The 22,118-nt window shown below is 37.0% G+C and overlaps 1 protein-coding gene across 17 annotated transcripts in view; it reads right to left on the reverse strand.

Annotated features, from left to right (window-relative positions):
• LOC113224832 (calcium-dependent secretion activator 2) overlaps positions 1-22,118 on the reverse strand; it is a 567,701-nt gene that overhangs the window by 172,163 nt on the left and 373,420 nt on the right. For all 17 annotated transcript variants that reach the window (XM_026454354.2, XM_026454360.1, XM_026454352.1 and 14 more), the window contains 2 exons: positions 9,366-9,474; positions 8,147-8,347 (listed from right to left, as the gene is read on the reverse strand). In XM_026454354.2, the coding sequence (XP_026310139.1) occupies positions 8,147-8,347; positions 9,366-9,474 (310 nt within the window). The remainder of the gene's footprint in view (positions 1-8,146; positions 8,348-9,365; positions 9,475-22,118) is intronic.

The raw sequence follows: 22,118 nt of genomic DNA on the forward strand, positions 1-22,118 counted from the left end.
CACACCTGTACTCCCAGCTGCTGAGATTACTTGGGAGGCTGAGGCATGAGAATGGCTTGAACCTGTGAGGTGGAGGTTGCAGTGAGGTGAGATGGCACCACTGCATTCCCTCTCTCTCCAGAGGCAGATTCTGTCCAAAAAAATTCTGTATTATTCAGCCATGGTCTTAAAGGTCTGTGCTAGTGGTTCCTACTCACTTTTCTTGCCACTATGTGCAAGCAACAATAGCCATGAGCTCAAAACATTCCTTGGGAATTCCTTGTACTCAGGATGTTAAGAAAAAGTATGGGAACACAAGTGAAGGAGGGTAACAATTAAAAAAAAAAAAAGCTATCAAGTCACTGTAATTCTGTGGTTCTCAACTGGGGGTGATTCCTCACCAACAGCAACCCTACCCTCTGGGACATTTGGCAATATCCAGAGATATTTTTGGTTGTCTGACCTGGGACCAGGTGGGAGACTACTGATATCTAGTGGGTAGAGGACAGGGATGCTGTAAAACATCACATAATGCACAGGAAAAGTTCCTTACTCCACTCCCTGCCCCAAAACAAATAATTGTCTAGCCCAAAATGTCAATAGTGCTGAAATTGAGAAACCATGCTTTAACTTATAAAAAATTCATTCTACTTCTGGTCATGATGGCATAATTGAGAATAAACTTAACCTCCTACCTGAACTAAGTTTTTGAAAAAAAATTTACAAAAAGTTTCTTAAACGCTGCACGTTGGGCAACACGGGAGAGTGATTCCTGAGGGATGGGAAACAAGGTGAGCCTTACAGTCACCCCAGGTTACTGCTAGGAGAAACTCTATAGCTCATGGCACAAGGAACAGGAACTCAGGAAAAGCCCAGTGGTCTCCCTGAGTTGAAAAATGGAGCTGACAATTCAGGAGGGCCACAGTAACTAGAGGTTGTAGGAAAGAGTACTGGAGAGAAGACAGCTGCCCGGCAAGAGACTCAAGATCTGCAGAAGGCCTCCCCCAAGAATTCAGCTGACTACCCATCAGTTCATGCACATGTAGAAAGGGAAAGAAGCAATCTAAAGGATTCAAGAGGACAGTGCCCCAAACTCACACAGCCTAGAATAGCACTGATTCTCAGCAGCAAGAATATAAAAGCTCATAATTCACAGGTTATCAGTTAGAGTATTAAGAAAGATGTTGGTCCAGAAACGGGGAAAATGCATCCTGGACTAAACACTGCTTGGTCTTCCCTAACAAAACTTGAAAGCAAAGCTTGAAAGGATGGTGTTTCTAAGTAACTTAACTGTGTCTCAGAACAAGCATTTTTATGAAGGAAACTATACCAAGGCACATCATAATCAAATTGCTCAAAAACAGTGTTAAGGAGAAAAAATCTTTAAAGCAGTTGGAGGAAAAAAGGACATTATTTATAGAGGAACAAACCAAAATAGCACATTTCTCATTGGAAAAACAAATGCAAGCTAGAAGAAAAAGTGGAGCAACATCTTTAAAGTACTAAAAGAAAAATATCTTCAAAATGAGAGTAAAATAAAGACTTTTTTCATATATAAAGAAGCTAAAAGTATTCATTACCAGCAGATCTGCACTACAAGAAAAGTCAAAGCAGGTCCTTCAAGAAGTAAAAATATATGCACTAGATGATGAAAGACACTGGGAATGGTAATGTACATGTACATAACAGGTACATAATCAACATGTACAAAATGGACATCTACATAACATTTTTCTTTCACTTTTAATTTCTTTAAAAGATATTGACTAAGGCAATAATCATAGTAGCAATGTATTGTGGGATTTACAACATATACAGAAGTAAAATATATGACAAGAATAGTGCAAAAGCCAAGAGAATAGAAGTTTACTATTGTAAAGTTTGCATACTATACATGAAGATGTATAATAAATTTGAAGTGTATACTTTAAATTCTAAAGCAATCGCAAAGACAACAAAACAATTGGGCTGAAATAAAAAATTCCATTTACTAAAGCAACACAGATGACATACCTAGAAATAAATCTGACAAAAGATGTGCAAGATCTGTTTACTGAAAACTACAAACATCCCAAAGAGAAACTAAAGACTACCTAAACAAATGAAGTGACACATTGTATTCACAGATTGGAAGACTCAATATTATGAAGTCAGTTTTCCAAAATTTTCCAAGGACTGACCGATCAAAGGCATTCCCAGTAAAATCTCCAGCAAGGAATGTCAAGATGTTTTAAAAATTTATATTGTACATCATATATATATAAACAATTATTTGTCAATTAAAAATGAGTAAATTTATTTTGAAAATTCATAGAGAAATGCAAAGGACATAGAACAGCCAAAATATTTTTGAATAAGAGAAATCAATTCGGAGGACTTGGACTACCTGACTGTAAGATTCACAAAGCTACAGTAATCAAGACAGTGTGGTAATAATATTAAGATAGATAAACTGACCAAAGGAAAAGAAAAGATAGCCCAGAAATAAACTCATATGTAGTTAATTGATTTTTCACAAATGCGCAAGGGCAATTCAGGGTATGACAATCTTTTCAACTCTTTGTGTTAAAACAACTGGACATCCATATGCCATCCATAAATACTGATGGATACCTCTCACCGTATACAAAAATTAACTCAAAATGGTTGTAAAATGTAAAAGCCAAAACTGCAAAATTTCTAGAAGAAAGCAAAGGAGAAAATTTCTGCAATTTGGGTTGGGCAAAGATCCTTTAGTTACAACATGAAAAGCACATCTATGTAAAAAATTGATAAAATGGACTTCATCAAAATTAAGAATTTCTTTTTTTTTTTTTCTGAAAGTCACTATTAAGAGATGTGAAAAGACAAGCCATAGATTAGGAGAAAATATTTGCAAATCACATATCTGACAAACATGTTGTATCCAGAACACACAGGCAAACTTCATTTAATTGTGCTTTGCAGATGTGTTTTTCATAAATTGAAAGTTTGTGGTAACCCTGTGTCAAGCAAGTCTATGGTGCCACTTTTCTAACAACACATGCTCATTTTATGACTCTGTTCCACATTATGGTAATTCTCACAGTATTTCCAACTTTTTCATTATTAATATATCTATTATGGTCATCTGTGAAAAGTGATCTTTGATGTTATTGTAATTGTTTTGGGGTGCCACAAACTACACCCATATAAGATGGTAAACTTAATAAATGTTATATGTGTTCTGACTGTTCCCCATCTGTCTTCCTTTTCTTGGGTCTCCCTATTTCTTAACACACAACAATATTAAAATTAGGCTAACTAATAACCCGGAATGATCTCTAACTGTTCAAATGAATGGAAGAATCCCGTCTCCCTCACTTTAAATTTAAAAGCTACAAATGATCATGCTTAGTGAACAAGGCATGTCAAAAGCCAAGACAGGCTGAAAGCTAGGCCTTTTGCATCAAGTAGCCAAGTTGTGAATGCAAAGGAAAAGTTGTTGAAGTAAATTAAAATTGCTACTCCAGTGAACACACAAATAATAAGAAAGCAAAAACAGCCTTATTGCTGATATGAAGAAAGTTTGAATGATCTGGATAGATCAAATCAGCCACAATATTCCCTTTAACCGAAGCCTAATAACAGAGCAAGGCCCTGCCTTTCTTCGATTCTATGAAGGCTGAGAGAGGTGAAGAAGCCTCTGCAAGCTGTCAAGCCAGCAGAGGTCAGCTCACGAGGGCTAAGGAAAATAAGCCATCTCTATTACATGAAAGTGCAAGGTGAAACAGCAAGGGATGATGCAGAAATGGCAGCAAGTTATCCAAAAGATCCAGCTAAGATCATTGATGAAGTTAGCTATGCTAAATAACAGATTTTTAGTGTAGACAAAATAATCTTCTATTGGAAGAAGATGCCCATCTAGGACTTTCACAATTAGAGAGAAGTCAATGCTTGGCTTCAAAGCTTCAAAGTACAGGCTCCCTTGTTAGTGGCTAATGCAACTGGTGACTTTAAGTTGAAGCCAATATGTATTAACCATCTTGAAAATCCCAGAGCCCTTAAAAACTATGCTACATCAACCCTGTCTGTGCTCTATAACTGAAAGAACAAGCCCAGATGATGGTGCATGTGTTTACAGCACAGTTTACTGAATATTTTAAGTCCACTGTCGAGGCCCGATGCTAGAAAAAAAGAATCTGTTCGAAGTATTATTGCTCACTGACACTGCATCTAGTTACTCAAGAGCTCTGCTGGAGATGTACAAGGAGATTAATGTTGTTTTCATGCTTGCTAACCCAACATCCATTCTGCAGCCCACAGATCAAGGAGTAATTTCAATTTTCAAGTCTTATTATTTAAGAAATACATTTTAAAAGGCTATAGCTGCCATGGATAGTGATTCCTATGAGCCATCTGGGAAAAGTAAATTGAAAACCTGGAAAGGATTCACCATTCCAAATGCCATTAAGAACATTTGTGATTCTTGGGAGGAGGTAAAAATATCAACATTTACAGGAGTTTGGAGGAAGTTGATTCCAACCCTTGGGGATAACTTTAAGGGACTGAAGACTTGAGTGGAGGAAGTCACTGCAGATGTCATGAAAACAGCAAAAGAACCAGAATTAAAAGTGGAGCCTGAAGATGTGACTGAATTGCTACAATCTCATGATAAAACTTGAACAGATAAGAAGTTGGTTCCTTTGGGTGAAGCAAAGGAAGTGGTTTTTGAGATGGAATCTACTTCTGGTGAAGATGCTGTGAACATTGTTGAAAGGACAACAAAGGATTTAGGATATTACATAAACTTAGTTCATAAAGCAGAGGTAAAGTTTTAGAGGATTGACTCCAATTTTCAAAGAAGTTCTACTTTGGGCAAAATGATAGCAAACAGCATCGCATGCTACAGGAAAATCTTTTGTGAAAGGAAGAATCAGTCACTGCAGCAAACTTCATCCTTGTCTTATTTTAAGATATTGCCACATCCAACCCAACCTTCAACAACCACGAACCTGATCAGTCAGCAGCCATCAATGTTGAGGCAAGACCCTCTACCAGCAAAAATATTATAATCACTGAACACTCAGGTGATTGTTAGTATTTTTAGCAATAAAGAATTTTAAAATTATGTTTTAGACACGATGCTAGTGCATGCTTAATACACTACAGTGTAGTGTAAACATAACTTTTTTATTTTTGAGACAGCGTTTCACTCTATCACCCAGGCTGGAGTGCAGAGGCGCTATTTCACTGCAACCTCTACCTCTCGGGTTCAAGCGATTCTCCTACTTCAGCCTCCCAAGTGCTGGGACTACAGTCACATACCACTATGCCCAGCTAATTTTGTATTTTTTGTAGATACAGGGTTTCACCATGTTGCCCAGTCTGGTCTTGAACTCCTGAACTGAAGAGATTCCCCCGACATCAACCTCCCAAAGTGCTGGGATTACAGGCTTGAGCCACTGCGCCAGCCAAACTTAACTTTTATACACACATAATCTATATGACTCACTTTACTGAGATATTCATTTTATTGTAGTGGTCTGGAACTGAACCCACAATATCTCCAAGGCATGCCTGTGTAAACACCTCTCAAAACCCAATAATAGCCTAATGACAAATTAGGCAAGGGGTGTGCAGAGATACATAGCCAAAGAATAAATATGGATAGCAAAAAAGCACATGAAAATAGCATTTCTCTATATAAGCAATAGTCAACTAGAAAATATAATAAAATTATAAGATGCAATAGCAATGAAAGTATGAAAGGCTTAGAAATTAGCTTAACCAAGAATAAAAACAGCTTTATGGAAAAGGATTAAAATGTAAAGGACTTAGATTTGAATAAATGAAAGGATATTTCATAGTCATGGCTGGGACAACTGAACATAGGTATGGATTTGGAGGCATTCTACATTTCCATCTCTGGAGGAGTGAATAGAAATAAAATGTGCTGTAGACTAGGTAACATAAGACAGAAGCCCACTTACATGGTATGCAGTAATCAGAAGAATGAGATTAGATGTATTCACAAAAACATGGACGAATTTTAAAAGCATAGAGATGAACAAAAACAGTAAGACTGAATATGATAAAGAATATGAAACCATTTATGAGATTGATGCTAAATGCACATATACAAAATACAAATTTGTAAAATGAAAAACACAGGAAATTCACATTAAATGCTGTAGAACTGTAGCTTACAGGGGAAGGGACAGAGATTGGCCTATGGAGTGGAAAGAAACAAATTTATAAAAACTTGGTTTTCAACAAGAAGAATCAAAACTAGGACGGAAAAAAATAGATCAGCTGGATGGAAGAAAATGGTTTTGGGAAGAGATTTGACTTGAGTTAATGTTGTATTGGGGGTGAGCAATGAACAGAGCTCCAGAGGAAGAAAGTTCGACCTAAGGTTGAGGGAATCTTATACTTTGATGCCCAGTGCAGGCACAGCCCTGGGATAAATGTCCAATCTGGCACTTGAAGTAGGAAAGAAGCAATGGATAAGAGCTGTGCTGCGAGAGAAATGCCTGAGTGAGCACCCCTGTGCATAGCTGGGGAATACCCAACAAGTTACTATGTACCACTGTGGCGAGAATCTGATGAATATGATGTAAGGAATTCATAGATGTCTGGAGTTGATCCAAGGAGGACACAAACTATGTGGACTTCATTACCAGGTGCCCTGGCCGGTCCATGGTGATGAGCAGTGCACACCAGCACATAAGTAATGAAACCAGTGACAGAAGTCATGTCTAAGGCCATGTGAACAGAGAACAGTTTTAGACTAGATGCTACATTCAATGATATCACAGTTTTATGTAATCCCCTCTGAAACTTAATTTACTATGGATCACACGGAAGAAGAGTGGGGTGAAGAATCTTGAATTAATTGAATTTTAATCTGTGACTCAGTTGTTTTGAATTGGTGAGTTAAAGTTTTTTGGCAACATTAGAAATTAAAATTTCAGATATGCTCAATTGTAGAAAAATAAAGACACTTCTGTACAACTTTGCTCTGATGAAACACTCTTATCTGCTGTGCCATTCTCTATGCATATTATCTGGAGGGTGAGAGGAAGGCAGAAGCAGCGAGTTAAATTTTTAAATACAGTGAAAATATCAGAATGTGCTCTTTTTATTTTATTTTACCTTTTAAGATGACAATGCTACTAATTTTAAAGAAGAAATTTTAAATCAGTGAAAAAATTAATATATAATATTCTTAAATAGTTTTCACTACATATAAAAAATGTGCCCCAAACTAATTACGATAACCTATGAGTATGGTTTCTAAAATAAAGAAAAAGCTCATGGTTCACATTAAATTATTTGAACTAAAGTGCCTTTGTTTAGGATGCCCAGAAATGATACTGAAGGGTATCTGAAAAGAAAAGAGAATAGTTACTTGATGCATGAAAAGCAGAAGAAAATAATGCATGTCAAGATGTTATCCCTTTGAGAAGAATCTCAAAAACCACAAGTTGAGCTGAAAGTTAAAGACAAATATTTATTACAGGTAAAACAGGATAAGCTTTGTAAAGGAGTATAACAAGTTAAAACACTTGGTTTAGTGATTATCAAAGCTATGTTTGAAGATGTTTTGACCATCATTCCATAATTATTAAACATTAGTCATTTAAAATAAAAAATTTTGCTCTTTACAACTTACGTTAGCATTCAAAATTGACATGTCTTTAAGGCACGAGGGGAAAAAAGTTGGCTTTATGACTTATTATTTGTATCAATCTACAACAACAAAAAATAGACCCATTATCCTTCTGGGTTATTAAGAACAACTCTAGAAGGTAATGGTTCATCACTTTGGTATTCTGAAATCGTATCAAAGCAAATTTGATTTTGCAATATTTTTTCCATGTCTATAGGAGACTTAAGTCAAAATCATAATAAACTAAAATAAATTTTCCTTTGAGAAATTTTGGAGAATTTTCTTATGTGCTCTTGAGATTTCTAGAAATACCCTAATGCTTGACAAATCCATGATTGGAAACCACATGTACCATTTACTCCAGATTTATGTGAAAAATTAGGTAAGTGATTATATGACTACTAATATGAACTATTTTCATTTAATTAGGAATCAATTAATGATGTAAACTATAATACTGAACAAATTTGCCTCAATTTTATATCTTATTAAAGCTATTAATTGATAATCAAATTATTTTTTAACAAAACTTACAAAGCTGAGCATCTGCGTGGAGAGTTCCTCCTTTAGGATTCAGTTTCTGGGTTTGAATTGCAGGAACTGGTTTATATGATTGACCTGTGGCTCTATACATGGCTTGAACCCATAATATTCTGTCCTGTTCATCATCACTGGCAAAGATTACAGTATCTCCTTCTTTAACAGCATTAAAGAACATACGACCACCCTGAAGGCCTGTGGAGGGAACAAAAAGACATCATTAAAAATTTATAAGATTGGCAGATTTTAGTCTCATTCACTAACTGACCTCATGGAAAAGAATGGATTTGATATTAACAGTTAAATGTTTTAAACAATATTTAGCTTAAAGGATCAAATCCACAATCCAAGATTTGAAGAAAATAACAAAAAGGCTTAAGCTCCCATATCACCTCAGAAATAAAAAATAACCTAGGGAAACAGTCCACGACACAGCAGCATTCTACAAGATATATAAACACACTCCATGGAAATGCATAGCACAATCTGGTATTTCATGCCAGAGAAAGAAGTTTTATCTGTCGGCATATTTGCCATTCTATACGTGGGAAAAATATATAATGATTAAGACAAAAATGATATTTCATATTGCATGTATTTTATCTTTTATAAAATTCCTTCACAGAAGATAATATTTTGCATTTTAAGTGAACAATTAGTTAATATGGTCATAAATTTCTATTTCTTAATGTCTATTCACCAATATTCAATCATTATGTTTATTAATATCTGCATTTCTTGATCTTAGATATTGTCATTAATATTCATTCATTCAATTTTTAAAATATCAGGTGTCCAGTACTCTTTCCAGTATTAACATGAAGGGAGAGAGAGAAGTACAAAAATGTATTGTTGGAGAGAAAATTAGTAGTTACAATATAATAATTCATTTGCCATTTCTTTGTCTATTTCTTTGCTTTCCAGCAAAGAAGTTTCTGAAAACATTGTTATATCTCATATAATTATTCAGTTACAGTGACTTTTACACATCTCAACCTCATGCCAAAATAATAATAAATATGATGAAATATGGTTAAGAATAAAAGCACTCCAAAAGAGATAATTTGAATCTCATAAAGTCTTGCCCAGATATATAAGTGAAATATGCACCCTATTCATCGAGAGGGGTTTAAATTGTAGAACAGACACAGGATATTTATAAGAATTCCATGCATACATACATGGCAGGGAAAGTGATTCAATTAAGATTTACCTGGGTGGGGATCAGTATAATCCACAGTATAGCCTTCAAGTTGCATTAATTCTTGTGGTTCAGACTTTTTTTCTCTGTAACTGCACATAGCAAAGGTATATTGGCTAACCTGCTCAAGAAAAAAAAAGAAGTTTATAGATTGGTCACATTAAATTTACCAAATTTAACTTTTGTTTTTTTCTTTATCAAAATACTCTTTTCCCAATTAAAAATATAACATAATTTACACATAAATTATTAAATTTGAGCATTTTTCAAAACCTAGCTCAGAGATTAAAGCACCTTTCGTTTGTCAGCTTGCATTTGTTGGTTCTTCTATGCCTAAGATCCAGTATTCCCCAAAACAATGATTTGCTGCTCAAGTTTCTATAAGATATTAATATAAGCACCATAAATAAGTATTAATGTTGATATGTTTGGGATTACTAGCCTATTAAGAAGATAAATAGCCTTCTTTTACTTCATGGTTTCTTATGACTTTTAACATGCTAACGTAGGTATAAATCTCCAAGAGTAAGATTAGGAGTAGTCCTAGATTTACATAAACACGGGACCACGTTTTCAAGTATATTTATATCAAGACTTTTAACAAAGTAAAAAAATATCTCAAGCCTGTAATCCTAGCACTTTGGGATGCTGAGGCAGGCGGATCACGAGGTCAGGAGATTGAGACCATCTTGTCTAACACGGTGAAACTCCATCTCTATTAAGAATACAAAAAATGAGCCAGTGTGTGTTGGCACACACCAGAAGTCCCAGCAACTCGGGAGGCTGAGGTAGGAGAATTGCTTGAACCTGGGAGGCAGAGGTTGTAGTGAGCTGAGATTGCATCATTGTACCCCAGCCTGGGTGACAGAGCAAGACTACGTCTCAAAAAAAGAAAAAGAAAAAAATAATAAACAATAAAATACAAAAATAAAAAAAAAATCTCATTAAAAGTTGAGAATTTAGTGGCCACATAATGAAAACCTCAGGCAGGGCCAGGATGGAGTAAATTTTGGGCAGCCAGTGACAACATTGCCAAGATCTGCTCTGCCTCTTAATTCTTCTTGTCTTTTGGAATTGGCCTCATTTCCTTGTGCTAAAGTCTTACTGGACCATATCTGCTCTGAAGTCACCTCCCTGAGTGTGTCTGCTTGGATCACAAGGCCATATTTGAGCAAAATACTGTAAATGGGGAATGTTTCATTAGCCCAGATTTGGTCAAGAGCTCATGTCTGCAGCAAAGAACATTAGGTGCTACAACAGGCAGGCTCTTACAAGGTCCCCCAGCAGAGATAGAGGGAGGTTCTGTTTCCAGCAGGAGAAAGGCTGTTTGGTGGATATACATCTAAATTGCAAAATATCCTACAACACAGAGTCCATGGAAAATAGTTTTGTTAGTGTATTTTCTTTTTTCTTTTTTGAGACAGGGTCTCACATTGTCACCCAGGCTGCAGGAGAGTGGCATGATTATGGCTCATTGCAGCCTCTACCCTTGGGGACTCGGTGATCCTCCCACTCAGCCTCCTGAATAGCTGGACCACAGGTGCATGCTACCATGCCCAGTTAATTTTTAAAAATTATTTGTAGAGACAGGGTCTCTCTCTGTTACCTGGGCTTGGTTAATGTTAACTATTTCCTTTTTCTGTTTTTAAACATAAAATGGAACTAAGGAAACATAGTACCTTTCAATAGACAGTGATTACTTCAATAGGACCCCAAAATAAACTAATTACGAAAAACAGAAAATATAGGCTACATTAAAATCAAGGAATTCTCTTCATTTAAAGGGTATCATGAAGAAAGTAAAAAAGGCAAAGCAATAGACTAAGACGTATGCAAAGCATATATTCAATCAATAACTCACATCAGAAATATAAAGAACTATAAACCAACAGAGAAAACTCAGAACACATAGTAGAAAAATGGGTAAAAGATGACTGCTCTTTTTTATTTTCACATCAACTCTCAGTACCTGAGGCCAGAAAGACAGGTTTGAGGTAATGACAGGTGTAAGATGAAGAGATCAACATTGTTACTTTTAAAAGGAGAAAATATATTTCCTATTCAGAGAAAAGCAGAGCTCTTTTTCTCTGCTCATCTCTGCGCTTGTACAGAGTAAAAGGTGCAAGTCATTGTGAAAATTACTATGTTAGAACTGCTAAGTTGCAGGATAAATTGTGGATTTAAAACTGAAAATTAACATAAATATAATACTTCATTAGAAAATATACTGATTAGATTAGCAAAAATGAAAATGGTTACCAGTACACAGTGTCGGGACCAAATCAAAATTGGTGCGGCCTTTATGGAAGGTTATCTGGCAACAGGTTCTGTGATATACTTATGCTTTACGTACATCACAGTACATAGGTACAAAGATGTAGCACATTTTTGCCAAGTGTGGTTATGTTCTTTTTTTTTTTTCTTTTTGCCAATTTTGATGAATGGGAAATGCTCTCACTGTTATTTGAATTCCCATTACAATACGACTGAGAATTTTCCCTTATATTCGATAAACATTTGAAGTTTTCTTTTCTGTGAGTTTCCTGATCAAGTAGTTTGCCCATTTTCTAATGTATCATTTCATCATTTGTACTCTTTTCTATGATCAATTTTGTCAGAGGTTTATCCACTTTTTTAATGTGTTAACACGACTAGGCTATAGCATCCAGTTATTTAATCAAACACTAATTTAAATGTGGCTGAGAAGGTATTTTGTAGAAATGGTGAACATCTATAATCAGTTGACTTTAAGTACAGAAGATTATCTTCGATATGTGGGTGGGTCTCATACAAGCAGCTGAAGGCCCTAAGAGCAAAAACTAAGGTTTTCTGAAAAAGAAGACATTTTGCCTCAACACTGTAGCATCAGCTTCTGCTGGAGTTCCAGCCTGCTGGCCTTTCTGGAAAACTCTTACTGATACAGTACGAAAAGTCTTACTATTTTTTATGCATTCCTTTGGTCCAGCAAGGAAGGTATCTCAAGGAAACAAATGGAGAAGTACTCAAAGATGTATATGCATTGTGTTCACTGCAGTGTTACATATAAGCAGTTTGGTTAAAATATATCATGGCATGACTATACAGGATAATACTATGAGCCATTAAAAGAGATGTGACTGATTTTTTTCTTAACATGGGAACCTAAGATATAACATTTCCAAGATATAACATAAACAGCAATTTAAAAGCAAAAATGTAGAGTGTGATTCTATTGGCAAATATTACATATATGAATTAAAATATATATTAAAATATTTATAGTGATTATTACAGGATGCTGAAATGATAGGTTATTTTATTTTTCAGTGTGGAGTTTTTTAAAAGAATATACATTATTTTAAATCAGAAAAAGAATAAAGTTATTTCTATTTTGAAAAATAAAAACATTAAGCCTTAATGGGGGAGATTGAGGCCAATATCTTGTGATACTTGTGGTTCTTGCTACATTAAATTTTCCTTGTGTCTTTCCTCATCTTATAAACTGTCAATAAATTTACTTTTTCCCTTGCATATATGTTTAAGGTTTACAAATGAAAGTCAGTTGCTCCCATAAGGTTTTTTTTTTTTTTTTTTTTTTAAAATCACTTAAAGGTTTTAGTTTCCTTGTGTTAAAAGGCATATTGTGTGGGTGTTTTTAGGGGTGAGGGTTAAGGGGTTGGAGGTGGGGGTGTTGAGAGGTAAACAGTAACAGTCCAGTTGTATTTGTTCTAAAAAGAAGTCCATTCTCGGCCGGGTGCAGTGGCTCAAGCCTGTAATCCCAGCACTTTGGGAGGCCGAGACGGGCGGATCACAAGGTCAGGAGATTGAGACCACCCTGGCTAACACGGTGAAACTCCGTCTCTACTAAAAAATACAAAAAAAAAAAACTAGCCTGGCGAGGTGGCGGGCGCCTGTAATCCGAGCTACTCGGGAGGCTGAGGCAGGAGAATGGCGGGAACCCGGGAGGTGGAGCTTGCAGTGAGCTGAGATCCGGCCACTGCATCCCAGCCTGGGCGACAGAGCGAGACTCCGTTCCAAAAAAAAAAAGTCCATTCTCTTACTCTACAAAAATAACTTAGTTCAAAGTTCCACTATTCTTTTTCTTTTTCTTTTTTTTTTTTTTTTAGATGTACATACTTAGATGTATGTTGGGGATTATTTAAAAATGAGGCATTTATTAATGTTCACCATCAAGCAATTAGTTAAGATGATGAATATTTTAACATATTCAAAATATTGTAATGTATTTTGTAGAGAAAACAAAATATGTTGTGGATTTCTTGCAAGTTCTGTTGGAGAACTTCTACATGAATGAATTAATATTTTTTGATGATATTCCATTCATCTAGAATGAATGGAATTACTTTTTTTTTTCCAGGTATAAACTAAGAATTTAATGCAAAATCTGATTATTATTATTGCTGTTTTACTCGTTTCTGTTTTTTTTTTCTTTTTTTTTATTATTATTATACTTTAAGTTCTAGGGTACATGTGCATAATGTGCAGGTTTGTTACATATGTATACTTGTGCCATGTTGGTGTGCTGCACCCATCAACTCGTCAGCACCCATCAACTCGTCATTTACATCAGGTATAACTCCCAATGCAATCCTTCCCTCCTCCCCCTCCCCCATGATAGGCCCCGGTGTGTGATGTTCCCCTTCCAGAGTCCAAGTGATCTCATTGTTCAGTTCCCACCTATGAGTGAGAACATGCGATGTTTGGTTTTCTGTTCTTGCGATAGTTTGCTAAGAATGATGGTTTCCAGCTGCATCCATGTTCCTATAAAGGACACTAACTCATCCTTTTTTATGGCTGCATAGTATTCCATGGTGTATATGTGCCACATTTTCTTAATCCAGTCTGTCACTGATGGATATTTGGGTTGATTCCAAGTCTTTGCTACTGTGAATAGTGCTGCAATAAACATACATGTGCATGTGTCTTTATAGCAGCATGATTTATAATCCTTTGGGTATATACCCAGTAATGGGATGGCTGGGTCATATGGTACTTCTAGTTCTAGATCCTTGAGGAATTGCCATACTGTTTTCCATAATGGTTGAACTAGTTTACAATCCCACCAACAGTGTAAAAGTGCTCCTATTTCTCCACATCCTCTCCAGCACCTGTTGTTTCCTGACTTTTGAATGATTGCCATTCTAACTGGTGTGAGATGGTATCTCATTGTGGTTTTGATTTGCATTTCTCTGATGGCGAGTGATGATGAGCATTTTTTCATGTGTCTGTTGGCTGTATGAATGTCTTCTTTTGAGAAATGTCTGTTCATATCCTTTGCCCACTTTTTGATGGGGTTGTTTTTTTCTTGTAAATTTGTTTGAGTTATTTATAGGTTCTGGATATTAGCCCTTTGTCAGATGAGTAGATTGCAAAAATTTTCTCCCATTCTGTAGGTTGCCTGTTCACTCTGATGGTAGTTTCTTTTGCTGTGCAGAAGCTCTTTAGTTTAATCATATCCCATTTGTCAACTTTGGCTTTTGCTGCCGTTGCTTTTGGTGTTTTAGACATGAAGTCCTTGCCCATGCCTATGTCCTGAATGGTATTACCTAGGTTTTCCTCTCGGGTTTTTATGATATTAGGTCTAACATTTAAGTCTCTAATCCATCTTGAATTAATTTTCATATAAGGAGTCAGGAAAGGATCCAGTTTCAGCTTTCTACTGATGGCTAGCCAATTTTCCCAGCACCATTTATTAAATAGGGAATCCTTTCCCCATTTCTTGTTTTTCTCAGGTTTGTCAAAGATCAGATGGCTGTAGATGTGTGGTATTATTTCTGAGGACTCTGTTCTATTCCATTGGTCTATATCTCTGTTTTGGTACCAGTACCATGCTGTTTTGGTTACTGTAGCCTTGTAGTATAGTTTGAAGTGGCAGGTAGCGTGATGCCTCCAGCTTTGTTCTTTTGACTTAGGATTGTCTTGGCAATGCGAGCTCTTTTTTGGTTCCATATGAACTTTAAAGCAGTTTTTTCCAATTCTGTGAAGAAACTCATTGGTAGCTTGATGGGGATGGCATTGAATCTATAAATAACCTTGGGCAGTATGGCCATTTTCACGGTATTGATTCTTCCTATCCATGAGCATGGTATGTTCTTCCATTTGTTTGTGTCCTCTTTTCTTTCACTGAGCAGTGGTTTGTAGTTCTCCTTGAAGAGGTCCTTTACATCCCTTGTAAGTTGGATTCCTAGGTATTTTATTCTCTTTGAAGCAATTGTGAATGGAAGTTCATACATGATTTGGCTCTCTGTTTGTCTGTTACTGATGTATAAGATGCTTGTGATTTTTGCACATTAATGTTGTATCCTGAGACTTTGCTGAAGTTTCTTATCAGCTTAAGGAGATTTTTGGGCTGAGACGATGGGGTTTTCTAAATATACAATCATGTCATCTGCAAACAGGGACAATTTGACTTCTTCTTTTCCTAACTGAATACCCTTGATTTCTTTCTCTTGCCTGATAGCCCTAGCCAGAACTTCCAACACTATGTTGAATAGGAGTGGTGAGAGAGGGCATCCCTGTCTTGTGCCAGTTTTCAAAGGGAATTTTTCCAGTTTTTGCCCATTCAGTATGATATTGGCTGTTGGTTTGTCAGAAATAGCTCTTGTTATTTTGAGATATGTTCCATCAATACCGAATTTATTCAGAGTTTTTAGCATGAAGTGCTGTTGAATTCTGTCAAAGGCCTTTTCTGCATCTATTGAGATAATCATGTGGTTTTTGTCTTTGGTTCTATTTATATGCTGGATTATGTTTATTGGAGTATGTTGAACCAGCCTTGCATCCCAGGGATGAAGCCCACTTGATCATGGTGGATAAGCTTTTTGATGTGCTGCCGGATTTGGTATGCCAGTATTTTATTGAGGATTTTTGCATCGATGTTCATCGGGGATATTGGTCTAAAATTCTCTTTCTTTGTTGTGTATCTGCCAGGCTTTGGTATCAGGATGATGTTGGCCTCATAAAATGAGTTAGGGAGGATCCCCTCTTTTTCTATTGATTGGAATAGTTTCAGAAGGAATGGTACCAGCTCCTCCTTTTACCTCCGGTAGAATTTGGCTGTGAATCCGTCTGGTCCTGGACTTTTTTTGGTTGGTAGGCTATTAATTATTGTCTCAATTTCAGAGCCTACTATTGGTCTATTACAGGGATTCAACTTCTTCCTGGTTTAGTCTTGGGAGAGTGTAAATGCCCAGGAAATTATCCATTTCTTCTAGGTTTTCTAGTTTATTTGTGTAGAGGTGTTTATAGTATTCTCTGATGGTAGTTTGTATTTCTGTGGGGTTGGTGGTGATATCCCCTTTATCATTTTTTATTGCGTCTATTTGATTCTTCTCTCTTTTCTTCTTTACTAGTCTTGCTAACAGTCTATCAATTTTGTTGATCTTTTCAAAAAACCAACTCCTGGATTCATTGATTTTTTGGAGGGTTTTTTGTGTCTCTATCTCCTTCAGTTCTGCTCCGATCTTAGTTATTTCTTGCCTTCTGCTAGCTTTTGAATGTGTTTGCTCTTGCTTCTCTAGTTCTTTTAATGGTGATGTTAGGGTGTCAATTTTAGATCTTTCCTGCTTTCTCTTGTGGGCATTTAGTGCTATAAATTTCCCTCACACACTGCTTTAAATGTGTCCCAGAGATTCTGGTATGTTGTATCTTTGTTCTCATTGGTTTCAAAGAACATCTTTATTTCTGACTTCATTGCGTTATGTACCCAGTAGTCATTCAGGAGCAGGTTATTCAGTTTCCATGTAGTTGAGCGGTTTTGATTGACTTTCTTAGTCCTGAGTTCTAGTTTGATTGCACCATGGTCTAAGAGACAGTTTGTTATAATTTCTGTTCTTTTACATTTGCTGAGGAGTGCTTTACTTCCAATTATGTGGTCAGTTTTGGAATAAGTGCGATGTGGTGCTGAGAAGAATGTATATTCTCTTGATTTGGGGTGGAGAGTTCTGTAGATGTCTATTAGGTCTGCTTGGTGCAGAGTTGAGTTCAATTCCTGGATATCCTTGTTAACTTTCTGTCTCGTTGATCTATCTAATGTTGACAGTGGGGTGTTGAAGTCTCCCATTATTATTGTATGGGAGTCTAAGTCTCTTTGTAAGTCTCTGAGGACTTGCTTTATGAATCTGGGTGCTCCTGTATTGGGTGCATATATATTTAGGATAGTTAGCACTTCCTGTTGAATTGATCCCTTTACCATTATGTAATGGCCTTCTTTGTCTCATTTGATCTTTGATGGTTTAAAGTCTTTTTTATCAGAAACTAGGATTGCAACCCCTGCTTTTTTTTTGTTCTCCATTTGCTTGGTAGATCTTCCTCCATCCCTTTATTTTGAGGCTATGTGTGTCTCTGCATGTGAGATGGGTCTCCTGAATATAGCAAACTGATGGGTCTTGACTCTTTATCCAATTTGCCAGTCTGTGTCTTTTAATTGGACTTTTTATTCCATTTACATTTAAGGTTAATATTGATATGTGTGAACTTGATCCTGTCATTGTGATATTAGCTGGTTATTTTGCTCATTAGTTGATGCAGTTTCTTCCTAGCATCGATGGTCTTTACATTTTGGCATGATTTTGCAATGACGGGTACCAGTTGTTCCTTTCCATGTTTAGTGCTTCCTTCAGGATCTCTTGTAGGGCAGGCCTGGTGGTGAAAAAATCACTAAACATTTGCTGGTCTGTAAAGGATTTTATTTCTCCTTCACTTATGCAACTTAGTTTGGCTGGATATGAAATTCTGGGTTGAAAATTCTTTTCTTTAAGAATGTTGAATATTGGCCCCCACTCTCTTCTGGCTTGTAGAGTTTCTGCCGAGAGATCTGCTGTTAGTCTGATGGGCTTCCCTTTGTGGGTAACCCGACCTTTCCCTCTGGCTGCCCTTTTTTTCCTTCATTTCAACTTTGCTGAATCTGGCAATTATGTGTCTTGTAGTTGCTCTTCTGAACAAGTATCTTTGTGGCGTTCTTTGTATTTCCTGAATTTGAATGTTGGCCTGCCTTACTAGGTTGGGGAAGTTCTCCTGGATGATATCCTGAAGAGTGTTTTCCAACTTGGTTCCATTTTCCCTGTCATTTTCAGGCATACCAATCAGACACAGATATGGTCTTTTCACATAGTCCCATATTTCTTGGAGGCTTTGTTCATTTCTTTTTCCTTTTTTTTTCTCTAGACTTCTCTTCTCGCTTCATTTCATTCATTTGATCTTCAATCATTGATACTCTTTCTTCCAGTTGATCGAGTCAGTTACTGAAGTTTATGCATTTGTCACGTATCTCTTGTGTCATGGTTTTTATCTCTCTCAGTTCGTTTATAGCCTTCTCTGCATTGATTATTCTAGTTATCCATTCTTCCATTCTTTTTTCAAGATTTTTAGTTTCTTTGTGCTGGGTATGTAGTTCCTCCTTTAGCTCTGAGAACTTTTATCGACTGAAGCCTTCTCCTCTCAACTCATCAAAGTCATTCTCCTTCCAGTTTAGATCCGTTACTGGCATTGAGCTGCGTTCCTTTGGAGGGGGAGATGCGCTCTGATTGTTTGAATTTCCAGCTTTTCTGCCCTGCTTTTTCCCCGTCTTTGTGGTTTTATCTGCCTCTGGTCTTTGATGCTGGTGACGTACTGATGGGGTTTTGGTGTGGGTGTCCTTTCTGTTTGTTTGTTTCCCTTCTAACAGTCAGGACCCTCAGCTGTAGGTCTGTTGGAGATTGCTTGAGGTCCATTCCAGACCCTGTTTGCCTGTTGAGCAAAGGCTGCAGAATATAGAATATTGCTGAACAGCGAGTGCTGCTGTGATACTTGCTCTGGAAGCTTCCTCTCAGAGGTGTACCCCGCTGTGTGAGGTGTGAGGTGTCAGTCTGCACCTAGTGGGGGATGTCTCCCAGTTAGGCTACTCGGGTCAGGGACCCACTTGAGCAGGCAGTCTGTCCGTTCTCAGATCTCAGCCTCCATGCTGGGAGATCCACTGCTCTCTTCAAAGCTGTCAGACGCCACCCAGAGGTAGAGTTTACAGACACAGGCAGGCCTCCTTGAGCTGAGGTGGGCTCCACCCAGTTCGAGCTTCCTAGAGGCTTTGTTTACCTACTTAAGCCTCAGCAATGGCCGGCGCCCTTCCCCCAGCCTTGCTGCCACCTTGCAGTTAGGTCTCAGACTGTTCTGCTAGTAATGAGGGAGGCTCCGTGGGCGTGGGACCCTCCAGGCCAGGTGTGGGATATAATCTCCCGGTGTGCTGTGTGCTAAGACCCTTGGTAAAGCACAGTATTAGGGTGGGAGTTACCCGATTTTCCAGGTGTTGTGTGTCTCAGTTTCTCTTGGCTAGGAAAAGGGATTCCCTTCCTCCTTGCGCTTCCCAGGTGAGGGGATGCCTCGCCCTGCTTCAGCTCTCACTGGTTAGGCTGCAGTAGCTGACCAGCACCGATTGTCCAGCACTCCCCAGTGAGATGAACCCAGTACGTCAGTTGAAAATGCAGAAATCACCCCTCTTCTGGGTTGCTCGAACTGGGAGCTGGAGGCTGGAGCTGCTCCTATTCGGCCATCTTGCTCCTGACTGAAAAAGCAACTTTAAAAAATGCCAGCTGCTCCATGGTCATCACCAATTCAGGAGTGCTTTGCATGTTAATTTCCTAACTTAGGTATTTCCCTTATATTTAATAAAATAAACTGGGACTTCAACATTCTTTGAGTACAAGCTAATACTTAAAAATTCTGAGGGTTAATTTTTCTGCACATTCAGAGCTTAAGCCCAAACACAAGATTAATTGCCCGAGGGTAGATTTTTTTTCCTAGTTCATCATTTCACTGAGATCTGGTTCTTTTAAGTTCTTAATAAGTTCTCTGTTCCAAATACCCACTTTAAGAATACTTCATGGTACGTCTTCTTTCTCTGCATGAGCAATAAAATCCCAAGTGCCTGCCTAACAACATCAACATCCACTAATTTCAAATTCCAGCACTATTGTGGCCACAATGTCAACTCACAATCATAATCATTCTAGTTGTTTTTGGTCTCTAAAGTTTTTCTTTTCTTTTTTTTTTTTTTGCAGTTGACCCACGTATTTAAAAAGATGGGCACTATATTTTATTCAGCATTTCTAGGTATTGGCCGAAAAGGAATGCTTACTATTACCTTTAAGTCTAGCCAAAACTACCAATTTAAATCTTTTGACCAATCCTTTAATCTTAATTTTGCTTTATGAACTTTCCGAATAGTAAGTCTCACTTTTATACGTATGAGAAAAACTGTGTAAGTCCTTTTCACTATATTTCAGAAAAGAAAAGAAGAAACTATTATGATGGGGTTAGTGTATGCAACTAAACACACTGTGTAAAATGTGTCTTATGCATATTTAAATTATAATTATTCAACACCAGGGGACCTTTACAAATACTTTTATAGTCAACTATTGAAATAATAGAAAATATATTGAGCAGCCAATTCACAAGTGTCTCATCTCCTTCTCTTATTTGGAAGAATCTTAAAAACCTGACTAAAAAAAGTCTCCTGACACATCACCACATGAACAATCTGGAACCTGCTGGGAGAGAGATGAAGGGCATGGGAAGGTCTGCCTTCCCTGCATGGCTCACAAACATCTCCATCAATGACTAGCTCAATCTACAGTACTGCTGCGTAAAGTACTCCAGATGGCCCATCCAGCAAGACGCACCCACTCTAATTCAGTTCTTCACCCGAACGGCCAAGCAGAAGAATATCACCTTTAGGTTTAAAATTTCATTTCTACCTATTTCTCAATCTAATAAACCCCTACTCTTTTTTCCAAATTTTTTACAAATTTGTTCCCTTTACCATTCTAACCTTGTTTGTCATTTCTTTGTTTTTGACTCAGTTTCTTCATAATACATATAAAATGGCTTCCACAGTGTGTGGCACAGAGTCCCTGCTTCTGTATTTTGGCATGAAATTTAATTTATTTCAATTCAGTAAATATTCTGCCATATTTGAAAATGTACTATTTTTGAAAGTATAAACCACATATTTATCTTGTTTAAAAAAAAAAAAAACACTAACAGTTTAACAGCGCACATAACTCAACTTGTACTCTTAAACGTATCCTCTTCCACTTACTATAACAAATGACATTTGATTTTTAAATGTCATACACTCCACTGAAAACACTCAAGAAGCAGTAAACATTCCCTCATGCAAGTAGGTCTTGAGCACCCCGTGATGTTATGGACACAGATGTCAGAGCCATGGAGAAACCAGGCTTACCCTTTCAGGATTCGTAGATAGCTATGATGTGACCATAGTTACAAGAAAGACATCAAAATACTAAGGAAATTTGGGAAAAAAAACAAAATTAACACAGAATCAAAAACAGTAACTTAGGAAACAACTAATTAGGGAGTTATTATTCACATTACAAAGACATTCTTACCCTCACAAAAATATCTGGCTTATGTAAGTGGTAAGATATTTTTATATTTTATGTATTAGTACTTGGAGAAAAAGGTAAAGCAAAAATATTGAAAGGTATTGTGAACTGAAAACAAGTCAGGAAAAAGTGGTGTTTTTGGAATTGTAATAGAACAAAATAAAATGTATAATTTAATACTAAATCTAGGCCAGGCACAGTGGCTTGTACCTGGAATCCCAGCACTTTGGGAGGCCAAGGTGAGATGAACACTTGAGGCCAGGAGTTCAAGACCAGCCTAGGCAACAAAACGAGATCCCCATCTCTAAAAAAAACTTTAAAAATCAGCTAGGCAAACACCAAAAGCAACGGCAGCAAAAGCCAAAATTGACAAATGGGATCT

Source organism: Piliocolobus tephrosceles, unplaced genomic scaffold, assembly GCF_002776525.5.
Source record: "Piliocolobus tephrosceles isolate RC106 unplaced genomic scaffold, ASM277652v3 unscaffolded_41, whole genome shotgun sequence".
Classification (NCBI taxonomy): domain Eukaryota; kingdom Metazoa; phylum Chordata; class Mammalia; order Primates; family Cercopithecidae; genus Piliocolobus; species Piliocolobus tephrosceles.